Source organism: Pelmatolapia mariae, linkage group LG6 (genome assembly GCF_036321145.2).
Source record: "Pelmatolapia mariae isolate MD_Pm_ZW linkage group LG6, Pm_UMD_F_2, whole genome shotgun sequence".
NCBI classification, from domain to species: domain Eukaryota; kingdom Metazoa; phylum Chordata; class Actinopteri; order Cichliformes; family Cichlidae; genus Pelmatolapia; species Pelmatolapia mariae.
The window spans coordinates 20,977,645-20,996,664 of NC_086232.1; the positions used below are offsets into that span (position 1 = coordinate 20,977,645).

Here is a 19,020-nt window from a genome sequence, read left to right on the forward strand (position 1 = left end):
GATATTTAGGCTTCCTTTGTTTGTTTAGGGGTTTTTTTGTTTCATAAAGTAATGTGCCAAATGTTTTCAGTGGGTTTGTGTTAGCAGACTGTTTCTCAGCATTTTCTTGCTGAAATAAGAAATGTAAAATTTATTTTTATTTATCACTTTCCTCATGCTGAAAAATGTCTTCAAATGTCGGCATAATATTGTTTCAAAACTTGTACACAGTGCCCTGTATTAATGGTGCCTTTTCAGTTATTTATGACATATGCGTTAATGCCAACACCCCATACCATCATAACTGCTTTCCTTCTTAGCCTGGAGGACACATCATTTCCAAACTCAAATTTTGAATCGACAGACCACAGGGTACTTTTTACTCTTTACCTCAGTCCACACTGAATGAGCTCAGGCCCAGAGGGTTGTTTATTTCATGCTATAGTTTTCACTTGCATTTTGGGGCGGCAGCGATAAACTGTGTTTACTGACAGTGCTTTTCAGAATTGTTCCTAAGTCCATGCATAAAAGTGTCTGTTTTTAATGCAGTGGTGCCTGAGGGCCTGAAGCTCACAGACCTTTAGTTCATTTTTGACCTTTTCTCTTACATCAGTAGATTTTGTAATTTTACATTAAAAAAGGGTCTTCTTAACTTATTGAACCACTTACAAATTCAGACTTTCACACCCTTCTCCATTTTTACATCTGACAGACTCATCTTCTCTTTTTATATCCAGTCATACTACTAATTAACCTCATTAGCTGCCAGATGCTTCACTTCAGTCTCTGGTTCCTAGATGGAATCACGTCCATGAGGATGATTATACAGCTTCCATAAAACTCTCCACGTCCAGAGTTTACTGTCGTAACACCTGTGGTAGGCAAAGGGTTCTGTCCCCTTCATAATTCTTCATGGTTCATGTCTGTGCTATTTTAGAAAACCACCCCTTTAGCCGCCCAGCAGTTAAGTAGGCCTATAAGGCAGCATAAAGGGGAACAGCCTATAGTGAACACCCTGTGTTTAAACCTGACACAGGTTAACTGCCTCAACTGCCCACCTCATCTGTTAAGGTACCCCTCTGAGGAGCAGTGTCACATAAATTGGCAGTAAAGGCAGATATGTGGGATTCCCTCGATCGCATTCCTGCTGTAAAAGCAACAGGAAGCAAACAGAACTTGGTCGAGAAGGACTGACGATGAAATCAAAGTTTTGCGCTGTGAAGCAATTTGGATGAATTCAACTTTGATGAGTTGTTTGCTTTGAGGATTTGTTCGAGTGGCTAAACTGCATTTATGCTGCCAGTTTCTTTTCTTCCTTTGCCAAAATAGTTGCCTTTGATTAGCAAATTTAAAGGCTGAGAAAAACACACAAACACATACTCACACACAAACAAAAAAAAAAGTTTTTTTTATGAGGATTTACACGCTGCAAGTCGCTCACAGATAAGAGTAGTTCAGCTTTCAGGCATGTGGAGATATTTTAAGACCGGGACGTACCCACACAGGTTCTCCCATCCGGAGCCAGCTGTAGCCCCGGCGACGGACACTGACATCGGACCTCTCCTTTCAGCACCTCACAGCCATACTGGCAGTTGGCCATACCACAAGTGCGAGCGTCTGATGGGTAAAAGAGAAACACGGCACACATTAACACACACTGGTGCCACTGGGGAGTACAAAGGGAGAAGAGTTTATGCCATTCTCACCTACACTTTTTTTCCCTCACACCAACACACACACACATGCGCGCGCTTCTTTTCCTCCAGCCAATTTATAACAGCCAGGCCACTCGCCTGCCTTTTCTGATATTAGCCAGCTTGACCCTGGGGTGCTGCCAGCGGCACAGCACTCACTCTGCCATTATTAGACTTCTCTGCTGTGCAGTTACCATGTGCTCACACCTTAGCTCCAGCAATCTTTCCCCTGCCCACTTTTATCCTTTGTTACACCCAAAGATTGATAATCCATCTCCCCCCCTCGATATCAAAGCAACAGCGTGAGGCGTGAGTGTTGTTGAGACGTGCCGGGCAGATCAAGAACTTCCAAAAATAATAACGTAATGAAACAGATTTTCTTCAGCCTGTCTTGATAACAGTGGACTCTAAAAAGGAAATTAAAAGTGAGGCTTTTGCTGCCACTGCTACTTCAGCTGCTGCCGGCACCCTGGAGTACAGTCTGATGACTGAGGCAGGCCGAGCTGATTAAATGCTACAGTGATCTATTGATCAAAGGGGAGAAAGGAGGAGCAGCAAGGTGTTTAACGGCATCATGCTATCATTAGACAACAACACCTAGGATAATTTCAGATTGCCTCAAGTGTTACGCGATTTAGACTTTAAAAGGTGGGGAGTGAATTTTCCCCTCGTACAAAAGAACTAATTAAAAAGAGGTATCGGGAGTCATACAGTCCTCAAGTGGAAACGTGCAGGGAAAATAGTTATCAGGTGGGAAACAGAATTTACAGGGAGACATGTTCAGGCATCAGCTCACATTCTGTGGACTACCTCGGGGCAAACAATAAAAAAACCCTAAAAAAATGTGCACATTCACTCAAGGGTCTGTAGATTGTGTTTCTTTCATATTTTTCATTTCAGCCCTCAAAGGGTTCTTCACAGGGGTTCTTTAGACTGCAGAGCTACTATAATGAAGCAGATCAACACGGTGTTTTAATCAAAACAGTCTATCAAAGGATTGTGAGGCTGCTGTCAGGGGTACGAGTGGGAAATACATTTCGTAATGATATCAACACTGTGTCCTGTAGAAACAGATGGATACATTCAGTGAAAAGAGGAATCCTCCATGAGGAGAACACAGACAGGGAAAGGAAACTTCCACCTCTCAGGCTGTAACACAAAGAGAGTTAACAATCAAAGTGTGTGTGTGCAAGAGAAACAGGCTTACTTCCACAGGTCCCATCAGGCATCAGCATGTAGCCATTCAGGCAGTAACACTTGTAGCTCCCATACGTGTTCATGCACCTGTGTTTGCAGGGCCTTGGCTTTAGCCCGCACTCATTCAGGTCTGCAGACAGAGAGAAAGACAACTTAAATCACCCGGGGTACAGAGAGACAGAGGTCCTATAAAGAGGTGAAATTAGTCACGGGGCAAAGGTGGAAGAGGTGAGTCATGTCAGACCTCGCTTGTCCATTTACGTGCAGGTATGCAGGCTCCATCTGACGTGACTGCGTGTTAACGTGGTTGTTTTTTAAATGGGGTGGGGGTATCTTCAAGGAAGTGAAGCGTTTCTGTGTTCTGACAGGCCCAGAAATCGCCCTTTTGATGGTTAAGCCAGTAACAGCATTAAACCTTTGCATCACCTGCATGCGATGAAGGATATGATTAAACCCTATGACTTTCCACCACTTTGTGAGGTTTGCCAGTTCTCCATCTGGTATTCTTTGATGGATACGTTTAATTCTGGTGTTTTTATGTGGACGTGAAAGTAGAGAAATCTCACCCACAGTAGCCCATGAAAATCTTATTAGAAAACGATGCTGTCTGGGCTCGGAGTAAGGAGCACCCCTGGGAGAAAAGAATATGCTCTCAGCTCAACACCTGTCAAATGCTTATGCAAATTCAAGTCATTATGCCTTTCTCGGAGCAGACATTTTGACGAGTCAAACAGAGCTGTAACTAATGACATTAATGATGTCTTCCTTTCTTCCATGTATTTTAAATCCCAGGGCTCTGGTGCATGCCGCCTCACTGGGATGACTTACTGACACTCCAAAATGTAACAGAGCATTATCAAAACCATTAAAACATTGGTTACACCTGTGTACCTCCTGTTATGATAAGACAAAGTGTGCAAAGTACATGCAAAGTTTACAGTGGCTCAGGTAAGTGAATATATTTAGGTCTTTATATTCATTAAAATGGATGGAAAACAAAGAGACGGCCACGACATTACCTTTAAAAGGCATATTTTGACATCTCATCGCTTAAAAAATTAAAGGTGACAATTTGTTTTCATTAGTCTGTTTCAGGTCATTGCACACACTGCAACTTCAGAACAACTTAGTTGGATATGATTAATATAGTAACACCTGGAAAAGCTGGAAAAGCAAGTTTTCCCCAAACTCTCTGCAGTCCAGTGACAAATAAGTACACCCCATGGTTCAGTAGCTTGTAGAATCACCTTTAGCTGCAATAACTTAAAGTAATTGTTTTCTTTATGGCTTTATCAGAACCTCAGTCACAGTGGAGGAATGACCCACTCTTCTTTAAAACGTTGCTTCACTCCACTGAGGTTTGACAGGCTCATTCATCTGTGCTTTGACTGGGTCATTGCAACACCTTGATGCTTTTCTTCTTCGGTCATTCTGTTGTAGATTTGCTGCTATGCTTGGGAAAATTGTCCTGTTGCGTAACCTAATTTGAGAAAAGCTTTAGCTGTCAGAAAGATGGCCTCATATTTGAATCTAGAGTACTTTGTTATACAGATGAGTTCATGGTGGACTGCAAGGTGCTCAGGTCCTTTGGCTGTAAAAACGAGTCCAAATCATGACCATTGTGGTCGACAGTTAGTATGAGGTTTTTCTGCCAATATGTTTGGTTTTCACCAAAACTGTTGGTGTGCATTACAGTCAAACATCTCCACTCCAAAGGACGTTGTTCAAAAAGTCTTGAAAAAGCCATACTTGTTCAGCCTTTTAGATCGTACTATTATGAGCTGTTAACATTTAATAGGTCTCAGTAGAGTCTGAGTCATGGCTCTTGGAGCGTTTTATGAGCATTGTGCGGTCTGAAGTGTGTGTGTCAAAGCAAATGTGACATCTTCCCAAGCATGCTGTTAACACATACCTGAATGCTCCAGACCAACAAATTGCCAAAACTTCTGCTTTTATCAAAGTGATCCTGCTTTCCAATCATCAGATAATTAGTACATTTGCAGCAAAGACCAGGCTGCTTCTTGTTCTCTTAACTCCTGTGGAAGCAGTAAGGGGGGCACTTACTTCTTTAACAGGACTACATAGGGCTGCATGAAAAACGTTTTTTTCCCAACTGTATATATTTAACATCAAATCAAGTGTTGTGTCTCAAGTTACACATTTCTGCATTAACACTTGTCACTTTGAATGCATAGGAAGAGTGACATTCAAAAGTTTGGGCACATGCATTCCACCAGACGTTCTCGAATGGTGTGCTCATTACAGTCAGAAGCTGACTGCACAGTACTGTATGTTTGCCACCTTTTGTGGTGGAATCCACAGCAGAAAGGATGGATTTTCAGCCAGTAGTAGGAGGATGGTGATGCCAATAACTGGCTAGCTAGCTAGCACTTTATGCTTCTTGGGGAGCACTACTTAGTGGTTACCACCTTCATTATTTTAAAAACTTGGTACTACGTTTTGGTCAGAAATTTTGCAAAATGCATTGCCAGCACAACAATGATGGTCAAATAATCATCATTTTAGGGCACTACATTGGTGAAATTTATGGACTATGCAAGTAAATCCACAGTCTGTCTTAAATAACAGCTGTCTTAAATAAGGGAAGGTCTGTTTTTATTTAGTCCACTGAACAAAGAATAACTACTATCTGATACAAAGTGACAATCATAACAATTATGTAATGCACTCAAGCTTTCTTTCCATTAAAGAGGCTAAAAATGATGGCAGATGAAAGGACTGAACAGTCTTTAGGTGAAACATGAACAGAAATGTCATAATTACATCATGTTTTCATCATTTTTTATTTTTTGTAGCAGTTTGAGGTTTGGCTCCTCTTTTTACAGCTAGTAAGAGCAGACTGTAGAATAACTGCCACCAACAGTTTATCAGTGAACTCAAACATAATATTTGCAATAACTTATCGGATGAAAAGGTCACATTATTTCTGTGTTAATCTGGCTGTTAATGTTATTAGCAACACAAGTGCTTTTTATGCTGCGTTAGTTGTTCACTGCAAGAAAAACCTCTTGTTGCTTTCTTAGTGGGTTCAGACTTTGATGCTGTAATTGTTATTTGCTGTGTGCGCTCAATAATTTATGCAAGAAATTCTTTCTGCACTCCCACTTTTAGAAAGAGGGATTACACTAGCCTGCAGTCATGCAGCTCAGATGTGCAAAGAGTTTGCTTTAAATCATCTTTTTCACCTAAAGTAAGTTTTAGGAAAGAGTTGTCTCATAAAGGAAACTGTGAGCATCACTGAACAGCTTGTCTGGTTAGAGTAACCAGATAAGCCTTTTCATAGTCCCAGCTCTTGCTTACATCCTTTTAATAACTTGGAGAACTTCAGTGCTTACAAGGAAGACTACATTCTGTTTGAAGTCTAAGTTTTATTGACCAAACAAGCTTTGGTTGTATACAGGTAAACAGTCTGTGTGACGTGAAAAAGGGATTGCATTTAGTGAAATGTAATATTGAAACCACTGGTTATTGCCTGAAGACAGACTATCTTCAGATAAGCTTTTCAAACAGGTTGCTTCTGCTTTGGTTAGCATAATTTCGCATGTGCAGAGTGCTGAAATACTTATGGATTTTGATGGAAACAGGGCTTATGTTTGGGGCTAAACGTTTCTTCATATATTACCTGCACCTCATTTAAATGTGACAAATTTGGAGTGTCAGAACCATAAAAGGAAAAATCCAACTTGAAACGGTACCAAAAATCCATCACACCTGAACGATGACACACACTCCAAGCAATATAAATAACTATGAATACCACTCTCTGTGTCTGTGACACAGTAGAAGCATCATAAAATAGATTTCATCTCACTGTGTGGCACATGAGCGTTCATCTTGGCTTACTGCACTTCAAATGGCGCCGTGTTTAGCTCTATGGACATATGTAGGGCACATTCTTTGAGAGCCACATACCTCCTGCATTTAAAAGATGCCACAGTTTAATTTGGATGAATGATTGAGCAGATGCCCAGTTTGTATATCTACAGACTCCTGTCTTCTATTAATGAAAGCTTCTGGTCTACTAAAGCCAAACTGGCTGAGTGATCAGTAAATGTGTCAGAAATTTGGACAGCCTGCTTAACCTTATGAAGTGCTGCCAGACTTAAAGTCGTGTTCCATGACCATAAATTCTTTTAGATATATAGGGGTCAGTTTGTGAATGCAGCTGTCATGCTGGGGTGATATATAAATCATTTAAAACATTACTTTCACTGTCTGAATGAGTAGAGATAACAAGGAGCAGACTACTTACTGTTATAAAAACATTCCTCTACATGTAAGGCAAGCTAAATGTTATTAGATTTAAGCAGGGCTGCACGATTAATCCAGTTTTAATCTCGATCACGAGTCTGGTTTCCCACAATTAAATCAGCATCACTGATTGATAATGAAAATATGTGCTCTGGCAATAAAATCCTGTTCCCTGCAACGTACAGGATCACATTAAAAGCAGGTCATTAGCCGTTGTTTGGAAATACATTTTAGTGATTTAGTCCTGTATTATTGGGTCTGTGCTCCAACTCAACACAACTAACTTATTCAAAACACATCTATATCTGCTGTGCAATGAATGTAAAGACAAAGAGTGCGGTGGTAACCAATGGGAATCATCCAGCACAGACTCAGAAGTCCATAAAAAAAAGCAGGCCTGTGCAGCGCATCTGGTCATCCATCAAGCTGAAAAAGACAAACTGAAGTCACCAACAAATGCAGTCAAATTCCATTTAGCCAAATATATGTGTCCACTACCCATTAAGGCTTAAGGGAACTGGTCAACTGTATGAAAGTGGCAAAACCTGCACTATAAGCACAGAGAGAAATAGAGTTTTACTATATGCGTTTTATTCACATCTGTCATGTAGGTAACCATAATGGAGTAAAAAAAAAAAGTGCTCCAAGGCTCCAAAGGCTTAACTGACAAGTGGGGCAGATGCAAGCTCAGGACCAACAAAAAGGTCTTGCTGGGGCACTTGGTTTTATTGCAAATTAATACAACAAGTTTATTCTAGGAGCAGTATAAGACAAACAAGTGCGTAATTGCTCTAAGTGTCGACCCTGATGAAGAATAGATGTGTTGGTTTATATTCTTTCCTTCTAGGAAATGCACTCGGGTCAGATGAATAAGGCGTTTGGATACAAACTCCTCATTTGTATGCAGAGATGTTTTAATTAACATGAATGCAGCACAAGGCAAAGGTGAAAGCATTGCCTTGTGGACTACATTTTGTGTTAGCTTTGTTAAAAATGAAAAAAAATTATATGAATATTTTTTCTCTAAGATATGCACTGAATTTAGGTAAATAAAGGAGGACTAATTTTATTTTAAACATTAGCAGGAATGCAGCAGAGCACGGATGTGAAAGCAGCGTTAAGCTTACATGATCATTTCAGGGGTAAAATCAGTGATAAATCACAACAAAAAATGGTGATATTTAAAATAATGGTGATAATAATTTTGCTCATAGTTGTGCAGCCCTAACATGAATTTTTATTTTAAAATTTGATCTAAATATTTCAGGATTTCTGATATGAATGAAATGTTTATGCATGCATAAAAAAGGTTCTACAAAGAAGCAGTGACACAGGTGCAGTGTGATGACTCTTAATATTACACAGCGCACACACAGCAGGTCTTGCTGCCCACTGCAAACCGAATTTGTTCTGCTATTTTTGTTCACCACATGAGCATAAAGCTCACTGCTTTTTTTCCCCTCACTTTTCAAACACCCGTACAAACTGACAGTCTTTCCGCCGCGATATAAATTATTCTTAGTTTTTTTTATGGAGGGAACCACGTCAAAATGATTTGTCCTGTCCTTTGTCAGACAGGAGGCTTAGCTCCGCTTACTTCACCCACAAGATATTGTCCACAACACTCACACCTGCACACACACGTGCATGCACGCACATCAATGTTGTCCAATTTTTATAATTAACACTGTCAATCCTGTTTCTTTTTTTCATAGCAAACAGCTTTTGCACACTCATTACTGCGATAACAGAAAACCATAGCAACACTGTCCATTGTCAGCGTGAAAGAGGAAAAAGGTCTCCACTTGTCCGTTGCACTGAAAAACAGCTTAAAAATGTAAATGAGGGATTATTGAAATTCTCACATTCTCAGACAGTAGAAACTCTGTGAGCATCAGCACAAGCAACGCGCAAGATACAGCCAGGCTCTCATCTACAGGCAAGACCAAGAGGACAGACAGAGAGAGAGAGATGGAGAAACAGAGAGATAATGCACAGATATGACCACCAATTCATACTTCGACATGGCCCCAGGACTGCAGAAACCTGTGAGATAGCAGAGGTGGAGAGCCCCTCTGGGGTGTTCACTGTATGGTAAATGAACTGCTAAGACACATTTGAAGTGATGCAAAATGGAGTGATTTATTGGGTCAGCTCCACTGAGGTGTGCTACATTCCCAACACACCTCTATCACTGACAGGGAGATTAGCAGGGGCCTTTTTCTTGGGGATATGCTCGTCTTTAAAGGAGATAACACTGGTTGGAACTCAAGGCCTTGTTCTAGTAGCGATGGAGAAGCCACGAGTGCTGTGTCCATGTCGATGATGGTTTAAAAAGCAAGGAAGAGCTATTTGTTCCAGGCAGTCATGGTGCAAATGAGAAAGAAGAAGAAGAAGCAGGGAAGAGAAACTCATGATGGCTCTTCTGCACAGAGAAACTGTATTCAGGGTACAAGGGATAAAGAAAGGGAGGGGAGAGTGGTAAAAACTGCAACATGCTTGGCACTCGTGCTGTTTTTCTTCTGCTGAAAAGCTGCTCTTGGGTGGTGCCTCCTCTGCCAGGGACAGAATGAAAGCAGGAAGAAAATAACTGGGAGTGACATTCAGTCCTCCTTAGGTCGCTTTGTGCAGCACCATGCATGTTGCCAAGGGGGAAGAAGAGAAGCTGCCGAGGGGAGGTCGATCGAATCTCACCCTCCATCACAACTCTCGCCGGCTGATGGTCCACGGGAAGAAAGATAGGAAGGTGACTGGCCCACACTGGTGGGGTTAAATAGTCCAGCGCCTCTTCTTTAGACAAAAGAAAATGGGTTAGAGAGGAGGAGGGGAGTGGGAGGAAAGGGAGTGGAGGGTTTGATTGACATGAAGTAGTAAAGTGAGTGAGGAGAACAGAGGGAGAGGGAGAGAGAGAGAGAATTTTTTAAAAAGGAACCAACCAATGGATTAGGACACCTCTGACCACGCTACATTCCTGGAAAGTAAAGAGGAACATTATGCAGCAAAGAGGATTACACTTGTGGGAATTGGACATGAGCTGAGTATCAGGGGGGAAAAAAGGGCACATGGGAGAAACAGCAAAAAGTGGTTTTGCATCTCCTGTCCTCCTGCCCGCTCGTCTCTTCTGCATTCCCTTTTTGTCACAAGGGTGAAATAGGATCTGAGAGAATTACAGTATCGCACAGATTCAGAGGATCCCTTCTCAATTTTTGCCTGGAGTTTCAAAAGTAGACAGGAGTTACATTTAAAGAGACAAATCACTGCTTGACTGCAAATGCTTCAGCCTCAGGAATTTCAGCCCCTCCCCTTCCTGCCTAACCATCTATCATTCAAGCAACCTTTCCTCCGGCACTGAGCTAACAACAGCTATTGTTAAGTGACAGGAAGACGATACAACTAGCTCCGACTGTTTCTGCATGCTTTATATCATCCGAGCATTTGTCGACCGAGGAATACAAAAATCTAAACTGAGAGGTTACGCAAGCAGCCGCACTGCCAACTCTGCTTAAGACGGAAGCATTTATAGCTGAACTTTTCTGTAAATAGACACGATGAACGGGCACTGGAAGAAGAAACAAACCTTCACTGCGAAAATAATCTATTTTCAGTTTGTCTTCATTTATAGACAAATGGCATGCAGCTGTTTTTATTGGAACTAGAGATGTAGAGATATATCATTACTGATAATAATCATGACATAAGTTTATGGAGAATACATCTCTAATAAGGCTGTAACTATGTACTGGACAGGAACATAGTGGGCGGCTCCAGTCATAAATTGGGGAAAAACAAGAAGAATAAACCCACCAACAATTTAGCTACTGAGTAACCACCTCAGGGTGTAGGTGCCTGTACTGCACCCACTGGCCACATTTTTAGGTACAACTTCCTAGTACTGAGTTGGATGACCTGCTGCTTTCTGAGATTCAAAAAGGTGCTGGAAACATCAGGTTAACATGATAGCATCACTCAGTTGCTGCATATTTGTCGGCTGCGCATTCACGATGTGAATCTCCTGTTCACATAACAAAAGCATTGTACAGAATTGAGAGTTGGTGACAGTGGAGGTCATTCGAGTACAGGCAACTCATTGTCATGTTCAAGAAACCAATTTGAGATGCTTTGAGTTTTGTGACAAATCATTATGGTGTACCCATCTAGTGATGCTGGGAAATAGGTGTCAGCAGATGGGTACACTATGGTCATAAAGGGATGGATGTAGTCAGGAACAATACTCAGGTAGGCTGAGGATCACGGTGTAACAAGAAAATATCCCTCAGACCATTACACCCACAGCCTGAACCATTGATACCCATGCTTTCATGTTCTTTACGGCACATTCTGACCCAATTATCTAAATGTCTCAGCAGAAATCAAGACTTATGAGACCAAGCAATGTTTTTTCAGTCTTCTCATGTCCAAATTTGGTGAGCCTGCGTGAACTGTACCCTCCATTCCCAACCTTTAGCTGAGTGGCACACGGTGTAGCCTTCTGCTGCTGTAGCTCATTTGCTACAGGGTTCAGTGTGTTTATGTTCAAAGATGCTCTTCTCTTCTGTCTTGCTTTCCCATTCTGATCCTCGCTTTGAACTTCAGCAGTTATCGCAGGGGCGTAATTTCCAGGGGGGTTATGACCCCCCCAATAATCAGACCCAATCAATATAACCCCCCAATAAAATTATGAATTATCTTAAATAAATAGGCTGTTGATTTTCTTTGCTCGTTTCAAGTATTACCAGCAAAATAGTTTAATCATCTGGGAATTTACCCAGATTTATTTATTTATTTAGACAGAGATCTCGACCCCCCCAATGTTCAGCACAAAGTTATGCCGATGAGTTATCGTGACCATGTCTGCATACCTACCTAAATGAACTGAGCCGCTGCCATGTTATTAGCTGATGAGATATTTGCATTAGCTAGCAGTTGAACAGGTGTACCTAAAGTTGATGGTGAGTGGAAAAAGTTAAACTTAGTGGGAGAATCAGTGGATTTACCGGAAAAGTACCAGAAAAAAAGTATTTCTGCAAATGGTATTAAGTAAATGAAAATATCCATAAAGAATCTGGAGGTCGACCTGATCAGTGAGCGTTCCTTTAGATGCCACTGTGATTTCAAGGCTCATTCTCTGCTGTCTCTGTGTGATAACTTTCTTCCATTCTCCATGCGCTGTTAATTGTAATAGGACAGTTCTGCAAGCCACCATCTGGCTGCTTTATTGTGCGATGTGATATCATGTCTTCAATCATATGTGTTCAACCTGTTTTGCATCATTCTTAATGGAAAAATATCTTCATCATTACAATGAAAATCAGAAGGAAATCTTAGCAGGGGATGATTTCTAATCACATTTACTTCAAACTCACAGGAGTTAACTCAGGTCAAACATTACTTCTTGCCTCTTTGGTGACCTTAAAGAGAACACAGATAAAAGGAATCTGGAGTAATAGCCAGACAACTGAGTGTAAATACACAGTGTGATGACATGCATGCAATACTTTAAATACTTGCAGCTGTTTGGCTGCTAATAGCAGACAGCCAGAAAGACAAACAGTGACAGAGAGGGATCGGTTTCTAAACCAACAGCCCTGAAGTATCTGTCTACACCTACACTGAATTAAATTCGCATGGAGATTAGTCAAAGTGTTCGTGCTCTTTTCTGCGGCTTTGCCAAGATAAAGCAGTGAGAGATCCAGATAATAGCTAATATTCTGAAAACAGATCTAGAAGTAAACTGTATACATGCTTCAGCAGCAGTATTAGGCTATCACACTTAAAGTGGTATTAATTATGTATCTGGCTGACAGACGAGGAGCATCTGGAAGCTCCGCAGCTGTATTCCTTCTGATGTCTGAGACGTCGATCCTCCAGCAAAATCTTTTAATAGTGTCTTAACAGCAGGTCAACTACACCTAATTAAATCCACCTGCATGGAATAATCATCTTATTAAAATGATTGGATCAGCGGGGGGAGTTTGCTGCCAAACTGTTAAACAGATTATCCTTATAATGAGTTTATTTGTGCAGCGAGAGCATGCTCATCTATCACTACGCTGAATGACAGCAACGATTCTCATCAGCACCGAGCGTGAGGCGCGTTCTCAAAACGATTCTGTTTGGATTCTCAGAGTAGCCGCTGTTTTTCTTGACAGCCGAGTGCCCGTCAAGTTAATGGTGAAAAATAATCACATTCATTTAAATTACATCCCGTTCAGATCGTGGGATATTTTCTGTATAGGAGCTGCAACGAAAGTTAAGGCCAAAGAATTTGGCAGTAAAAAAAACCCCAAAAACAAACAAGGTATGCAGGTAAGAAGTAATTCTCTGATAACAGTACCAGCTTATATAAAAAATTGGACATATGAAAATACAGCAGCTGCTGTGATCGTGTTTACTGTAAACACTGACTGTCTGTGGTTTGCTTTTGCTGCACACAAACAGTGTTTCTAAGGTGTTCAACACTCTTGTTAATCAATCCGAGCCTCCAGGGTGGCAAACTCATCCACACATCCCACTTAAAAGAAATTTGTGTATTCACCACCGATGTCCACACTTGTGCACATTTTCCTGTTGTAATCTCTTTTTTAAAAATAAAATGGTAGATATTATCATTTGCAGTCAGTGAATTTTTGTTGGTGTGATAAGGTCACATAGGCACTGAAGGCCAGGTAATGACCTTTTTAAAGGACACAAACTAGGAAACTGCTGCACAAAAGTTTAAAAAGTCACTCAATTTTCTAAGTGTTGAATTTGTCTCTTTAAAATATTATCAGCGATTTGCAGACAGATAAATATAGATAAATGTTCACCTCCTTTTAGAAGCACAAGCAGGGCATAAAATTGAGTTATTCAAATATAGGTACTTAAGTCGAGTATTTAGCCTCTTAACGAGTTTGACCACCGGTTGCACTCATTGTGCAACTCCCCAGGAGACGCCGTTTTCCTCAAAACAAATTTACAGATTATAATCTGATTTAAAAGCTCTCGGGGAGACTGCTTGACCTTTAGCAGCATCGAGGTCAGAGAAGCAGCTCGGGGCCTCTTATTTCTTTCCTCCAGTTGTCTCCTCGAGATAAATACTGCACTCCAGAGGGACAGGATATTAGAATGCTTCAAAACACTGGCCACCTGGCACATCAATAGTACACCTCAAATCAATGTTTGACTGACGCTGCATTTAAATGAGAAAATCTAATCTCCGGTCCCTGAATAATTAAATTGGTTTCCATAGCATGGGGCAGCGCGGCAGAGAATGCGGGGTTATCAGCACCTACGCAGGCTGAAAGGTCAAGTCTGCCACTCAGAGCTAAGTAAAACGTCTCGAGCTTATTGGAAAAATGGGAGTTCGGCAGACGCTTGAAAGTACAGTTTCATCTTGAAAGGTCTCGGAATCGCTTTTGTCAGATAAGTCTGTCTGAACGGTTGGCAGCGAAGTCTGCTGCACTTGGATACCGTATCCTTTTACTTTCCTCCTCTTTGTTGCAGATCGAGACAAAGTAGATCCGTCTGGCCCGGGCAGACAGGAGCCACCTATAGCCCTGAAATGCAGGATGAGTCATTTGGAACATTCCGGAAAGGATTTCAACACCCCCACCCCCCTCCCTCCCCCTTGTTTTTAATTACACACTATCCTATTCCCGTCTCAGGGCGTGAATTCCACAAGTATTTTCAAGCTGCTTGGATGCAGGTCAACTCGGAGCTAACTGGGGAAGCTTTAATGCTTTTCAACGTGCCCAAAGTGTAAAGGCACAAAAACTCCAGACCCCCCCACCCCCGCCCACTCTCATCCACCGACCAGCACACACACACACACACACACACACAAACAAACAAACGCCTTCAAATAGCATTGGTTGCACTCAGTCAGTGCAAGTTATCTCAGGTCAGTAATTGAGATGTTATCTTCACAGGAGAGGATGCACTCCAGGGATCATTCAACACAGCTTCACCACTCATTTCCATTTGAGCTGAATCAGCCCCCGCGGTCCACCTCCTACCCTGTGATTAAAGCACCTCACTATTGTCAGCTGATGCAAACCAGCTTCCGCTCCTGTGGCAGCTTTACAGCGCTGATGTTCTACTGTGGAGATTTGGCTGCAATAAACAGTGATTACGCTGACATCACTCAAGGCAGAGGTTCTCCTTCACTTAGTTTTCTTTAAGAAAGATGCGCACGTCAGCAGGCCTGTTGCTTAGTGGGTGGGGACAATATTTCCCGACTCTCCCTGCTTTCTTTGTGGTTTATCTTTCTATTTCAGTGCACAGGAACAGATAAGTCACGTGAAATGGCAAAACAACATCACGGTCAGAGTTATGAAAGTGTCTGCAAGCTTCAGTCGATAGCTCACCTTGATTGCAGGTTTTCCCAGTGAAACCAGGATGGCACTTGCACTTATTGGGTCCCACGCAGTCTCCATGCTTACAGCCAGGCTGGCACACAGCTGGTTAAAGGGGGATTCAGAAGGGAAGAGACAGATCAGCGCAGCGCCCTGGAAGACTACGTGTACCAGATCAGGATGACAAAGCACTTAATCCTACTGCTTTTTGACTTCCACAACCCCTTGGCTGTAAATTTACTCCCAAGTTACAGCAAAAAGACAGCGCGATGCCTCATTCATATAGGAAATGTGTTTGTTTCTCCTTGTGTGACAGTCATATTATCATTGACTAATGATAGTGGAAAAGCCATTTTCAGCTAACCACATAGTAGTTGTTTTTTTACTTTGCACAGTGCAGGATTCGGGAGAAGTTTTATTGTCCTTGCTGATATTAAATTATTTCCCACTGTATGAAATAAATGAGACGTTTGACCTTTTTTACACCCGGCAAAATTTAGATTCTCGTGGCTTTAAAATGCAGCGCTGATATTTACTCTGGCATGCCGCCAACAAGGATTACCTAGGTGAATAATATTTCCCTCTTAGAGTGAAACTGAAACAATTAAGCACCAAAATAGCAGATTATAATTAGTTTCTCATTAAAGAGATCTTACATAGTGCATGGATAGTTGATACTTTGATTGTGTACAGAGACGTGGAATTAGAGCTTCACTGGCTCTGTTCTGTCTCAGTGAGCTGGAGGCTTGCCCTGCTTATCTCACTGCGCTTGCTGCAGCTTGCTGCTAAGCACTTCTGATACACCGAGTGTTACTAATTTTCATTAAAAGCTTCATTAATTATGTCATAATACAATACCATCAGAGGACTTAATTACCAGTGTGGCAGAAGAAGCAGTACACCCAAGTCTGTGAGTGTGCGTGTTTAGGGAGCGAGAGAGATGTTCTTTTGGATAGTATTCATCCCACCAGCCAGTCTGTTGTTTATCTGGAAGGATGTGATGGTATACTGAGCTTTATTTGTGCTGATAAAGATGCAGGGCATGCTTGTTTTGGTGATGTCCTGCATACAGCACTGCAACCCCTCACTGAATCCAGCAAATAACCTGCATCAAGGAGGATTTATCTCTCGCCTTAACCAGTCCGATCTCTGACAGTTTTAGCTCAAACGCAGCTTAACTGATTTCAGTTTGGCGGAGGTTGAATGGTCGGACAAAAGACCAAAGACGTCACATATATTTGTTTATGTATGTGTTTCTTCGTGTATCAGTGAGTATGTTTTTAAAAACAAACGCAGAAGAAAGTGATCCCGAAGTTCAGGTTTTGATAAAAAGAAATTCCATGATAAATCTGGAATTTCCAAGGCTCAGTGGGAGGAATAGCTGTAGCTGTCTGTAATAGTAAAGTGTAAAGTTGTGTAAAGTTAAAAAAAACTGACAGATCAGCTGAATTTAGGTTAGCCCATGCCACCATGCTGTGTTTCCTCTTTAAAATATAATGGAATAAAGTCCTGTGACACTGGGTATTTGTATGTATATTTAACATAAAATATCTTTTGATTGAAAATATCTAACTGCTCTCTGTTTCAAATGATAGATATGAGATAAATATAACTTCAGCACACTGACTGACCCCTGATAAAAATGTAGAAATGGTTGAATACTCTCTCTAACTGAAATCCATACGCTAAGAATTGAGTTATATCTTTCAGAATTTGCAGCTAACCAGGCCTATTCATAAAAAACAGTAACTTTAGTTACTCAGGTTCAGGAATTCAGAGGGACCAAGGTATGATATGATTCCTTTAACTGATCTAGATAACAACTCAAGACTCATTCCACTTTATTAGGCTCCGTAACTGAACAGAATGAAAAGCAATGTAAGCCAACTTTGAGCTTGTGATATGAGTCGGGTTGTTAACACACCAAGCAGTCAAAGTTCACATTTACGAATTAAAAGTGGCCCATTCTTGTTGGAGGACATGAAACGTGTTGTGCTCTTCCGGGAGCAGAAGTTTGTTAGACCCCGGTCTGGTCGGCGGATTAAAGGAAAGCAGCTACTGATGTCTTCGTTAGAGAGCAGCCAAGTGAATGCTTTGTGTTGTTACTCTCCTCCAAGGAGGAGGACTTGATTGGAAAGATCAGAGGCAACCATCAACAGGCTTTGCCTTTGAGGGTATTTTTAAGCCTCTGGCCTGGCAGAGAGATCAGGATAATGACCGGTGTTCATTAGCCACAGCAAAGGACAGGGAGCACTAAAAATGGCCCCGCCAGCTGGAAGGCCAAACATAGTGAGTGTAATCCTCGTTCCTTGAACGCCATCAAAACACGTCAAGTGATGACACACTTTCATTTTGGTTTACATCAGCCATTCCTCCGGACTCAAGAGAATTGTTACTGATCCTTGTGTGGACTGTTTATAGCGAATAAGCCTCGTGTTAGTGTAACACATCGGTTCATCAACCTAACGTGGAAATAATTACTAGCAAGTAAGGGATAACTTGCGGCTTGTTTCTTTTTGATTAATGACATGTAAAGCCAACTGAGATCAGGAAAGGCAATTCTGAAAATTGAGACGCTACAAATAAGGAATATTTGTAATTTTAATTTTGTATATGATCAAACTCTATCCGTTTGCCTAATAAGTTCACCGTTCCTATCAGGAGCATCTCACTCTGCTCGACCTTGGGATAATTGACTAGGCGATGCTGTGGTGAGTATCCTATTTATTAGGAAAATATAAACCCATCCAGAGTTCTTACACTGACAAGTCGCGGCACATGCTCTGTTAATAACGCTGCATCATAAATGCTTGAAGAGCCCTATTACTGATATAAAATTTAAGAAACATTATGGATTTAAGCTTTAAGGGGCTCATTAGTATTCCAGCGGATTGACCAGAGGGGTGTTTGAATATTAAAAAGTTACCAAAGAACTTGAGCAAAATTCCTGTTAGACACTGGGTTCAGCTGACACAGGGTCTGCAGAGTGCAAGCTGTTTGCGCAGACCTGAGGCCAGAGGGAAGGAGATGGTTACTGCCAAGGGGTGGAGAGGTGTTACTGGTTTTGGAAGCGGGTGTGGGCTTGGCTCTATAAATAAGTGAGTGAGCACAGGATTCAGAGGATGTGCCCCCAGCAGTACATGTCAAGCAAGATTATTTCAAGAAACATGTGGAGCTAACCTTGGGGCAGGCACCTTATCCCGACTACTCTGTGAGTTAAGGCGAAGAGAGCTGCAAAACAAATAGCCAAATAAACAAGATTGCAGGCATTGTTTAGTCTCTGGGGGAGCAAAAAAAAGGGGAAAACAAACAAACAAACAAACAAGCAAACAAACAGACATGATGTTAGAGGGCACAGTCTGGTCATTTGACAAGCAAACATTCCTGGAACGCGCACACGGTCTGGAATCACACATATGCCATGTTGCCTCTGGGGACGTTTGGAATACATTATTAATAAAAGAATAATTAGAAAAACGAGTAAAAGTCCTGTCCTATTATTAAAGGAGGACATCGCTCTTATTTAAAGCGTTCAAGGTGGAAGC

At 41.5% G+C, this 19,020-nt stretch overlaps 1 protein-coding gene across 2 annotated transcripts in view; it reads right to left on the reverse strand.

Moving 5' to 3' along the window:
• npnta (nephronectin a) overlaps nt 1-19,020 on the reverse strand; it is a 56,111-nt gene that overhangs the window by 17,340 nt on the left and 19,751 nt on the right. The window contains exons 3-6 of one of the 2 annotated variants that reach the window (XM_063476162.1): nt 15,488-15,580; nt 9,837-9,932; nt 2,881-3,000; nt 1,477-1,596 (exon numbers count right to left, since the gene is read on the reverse strand). In XM_063476162.1, the coding sequence (XP_063332232.1) occupies nt 1,477-1,596; nt 2,881-3,000; nt 9,837-9,932; nt 15,488-15,580 (429 nt within the window). The remainder of the gene's footprint in view (nt 1-1,476; nt 1,597-2,880; nt 3,001-9,836; nt 9,933-15,487; nt 15,581-19,020) is intronic. The other variant, XM_063476163.1, reaches the window with a different exon arrangement.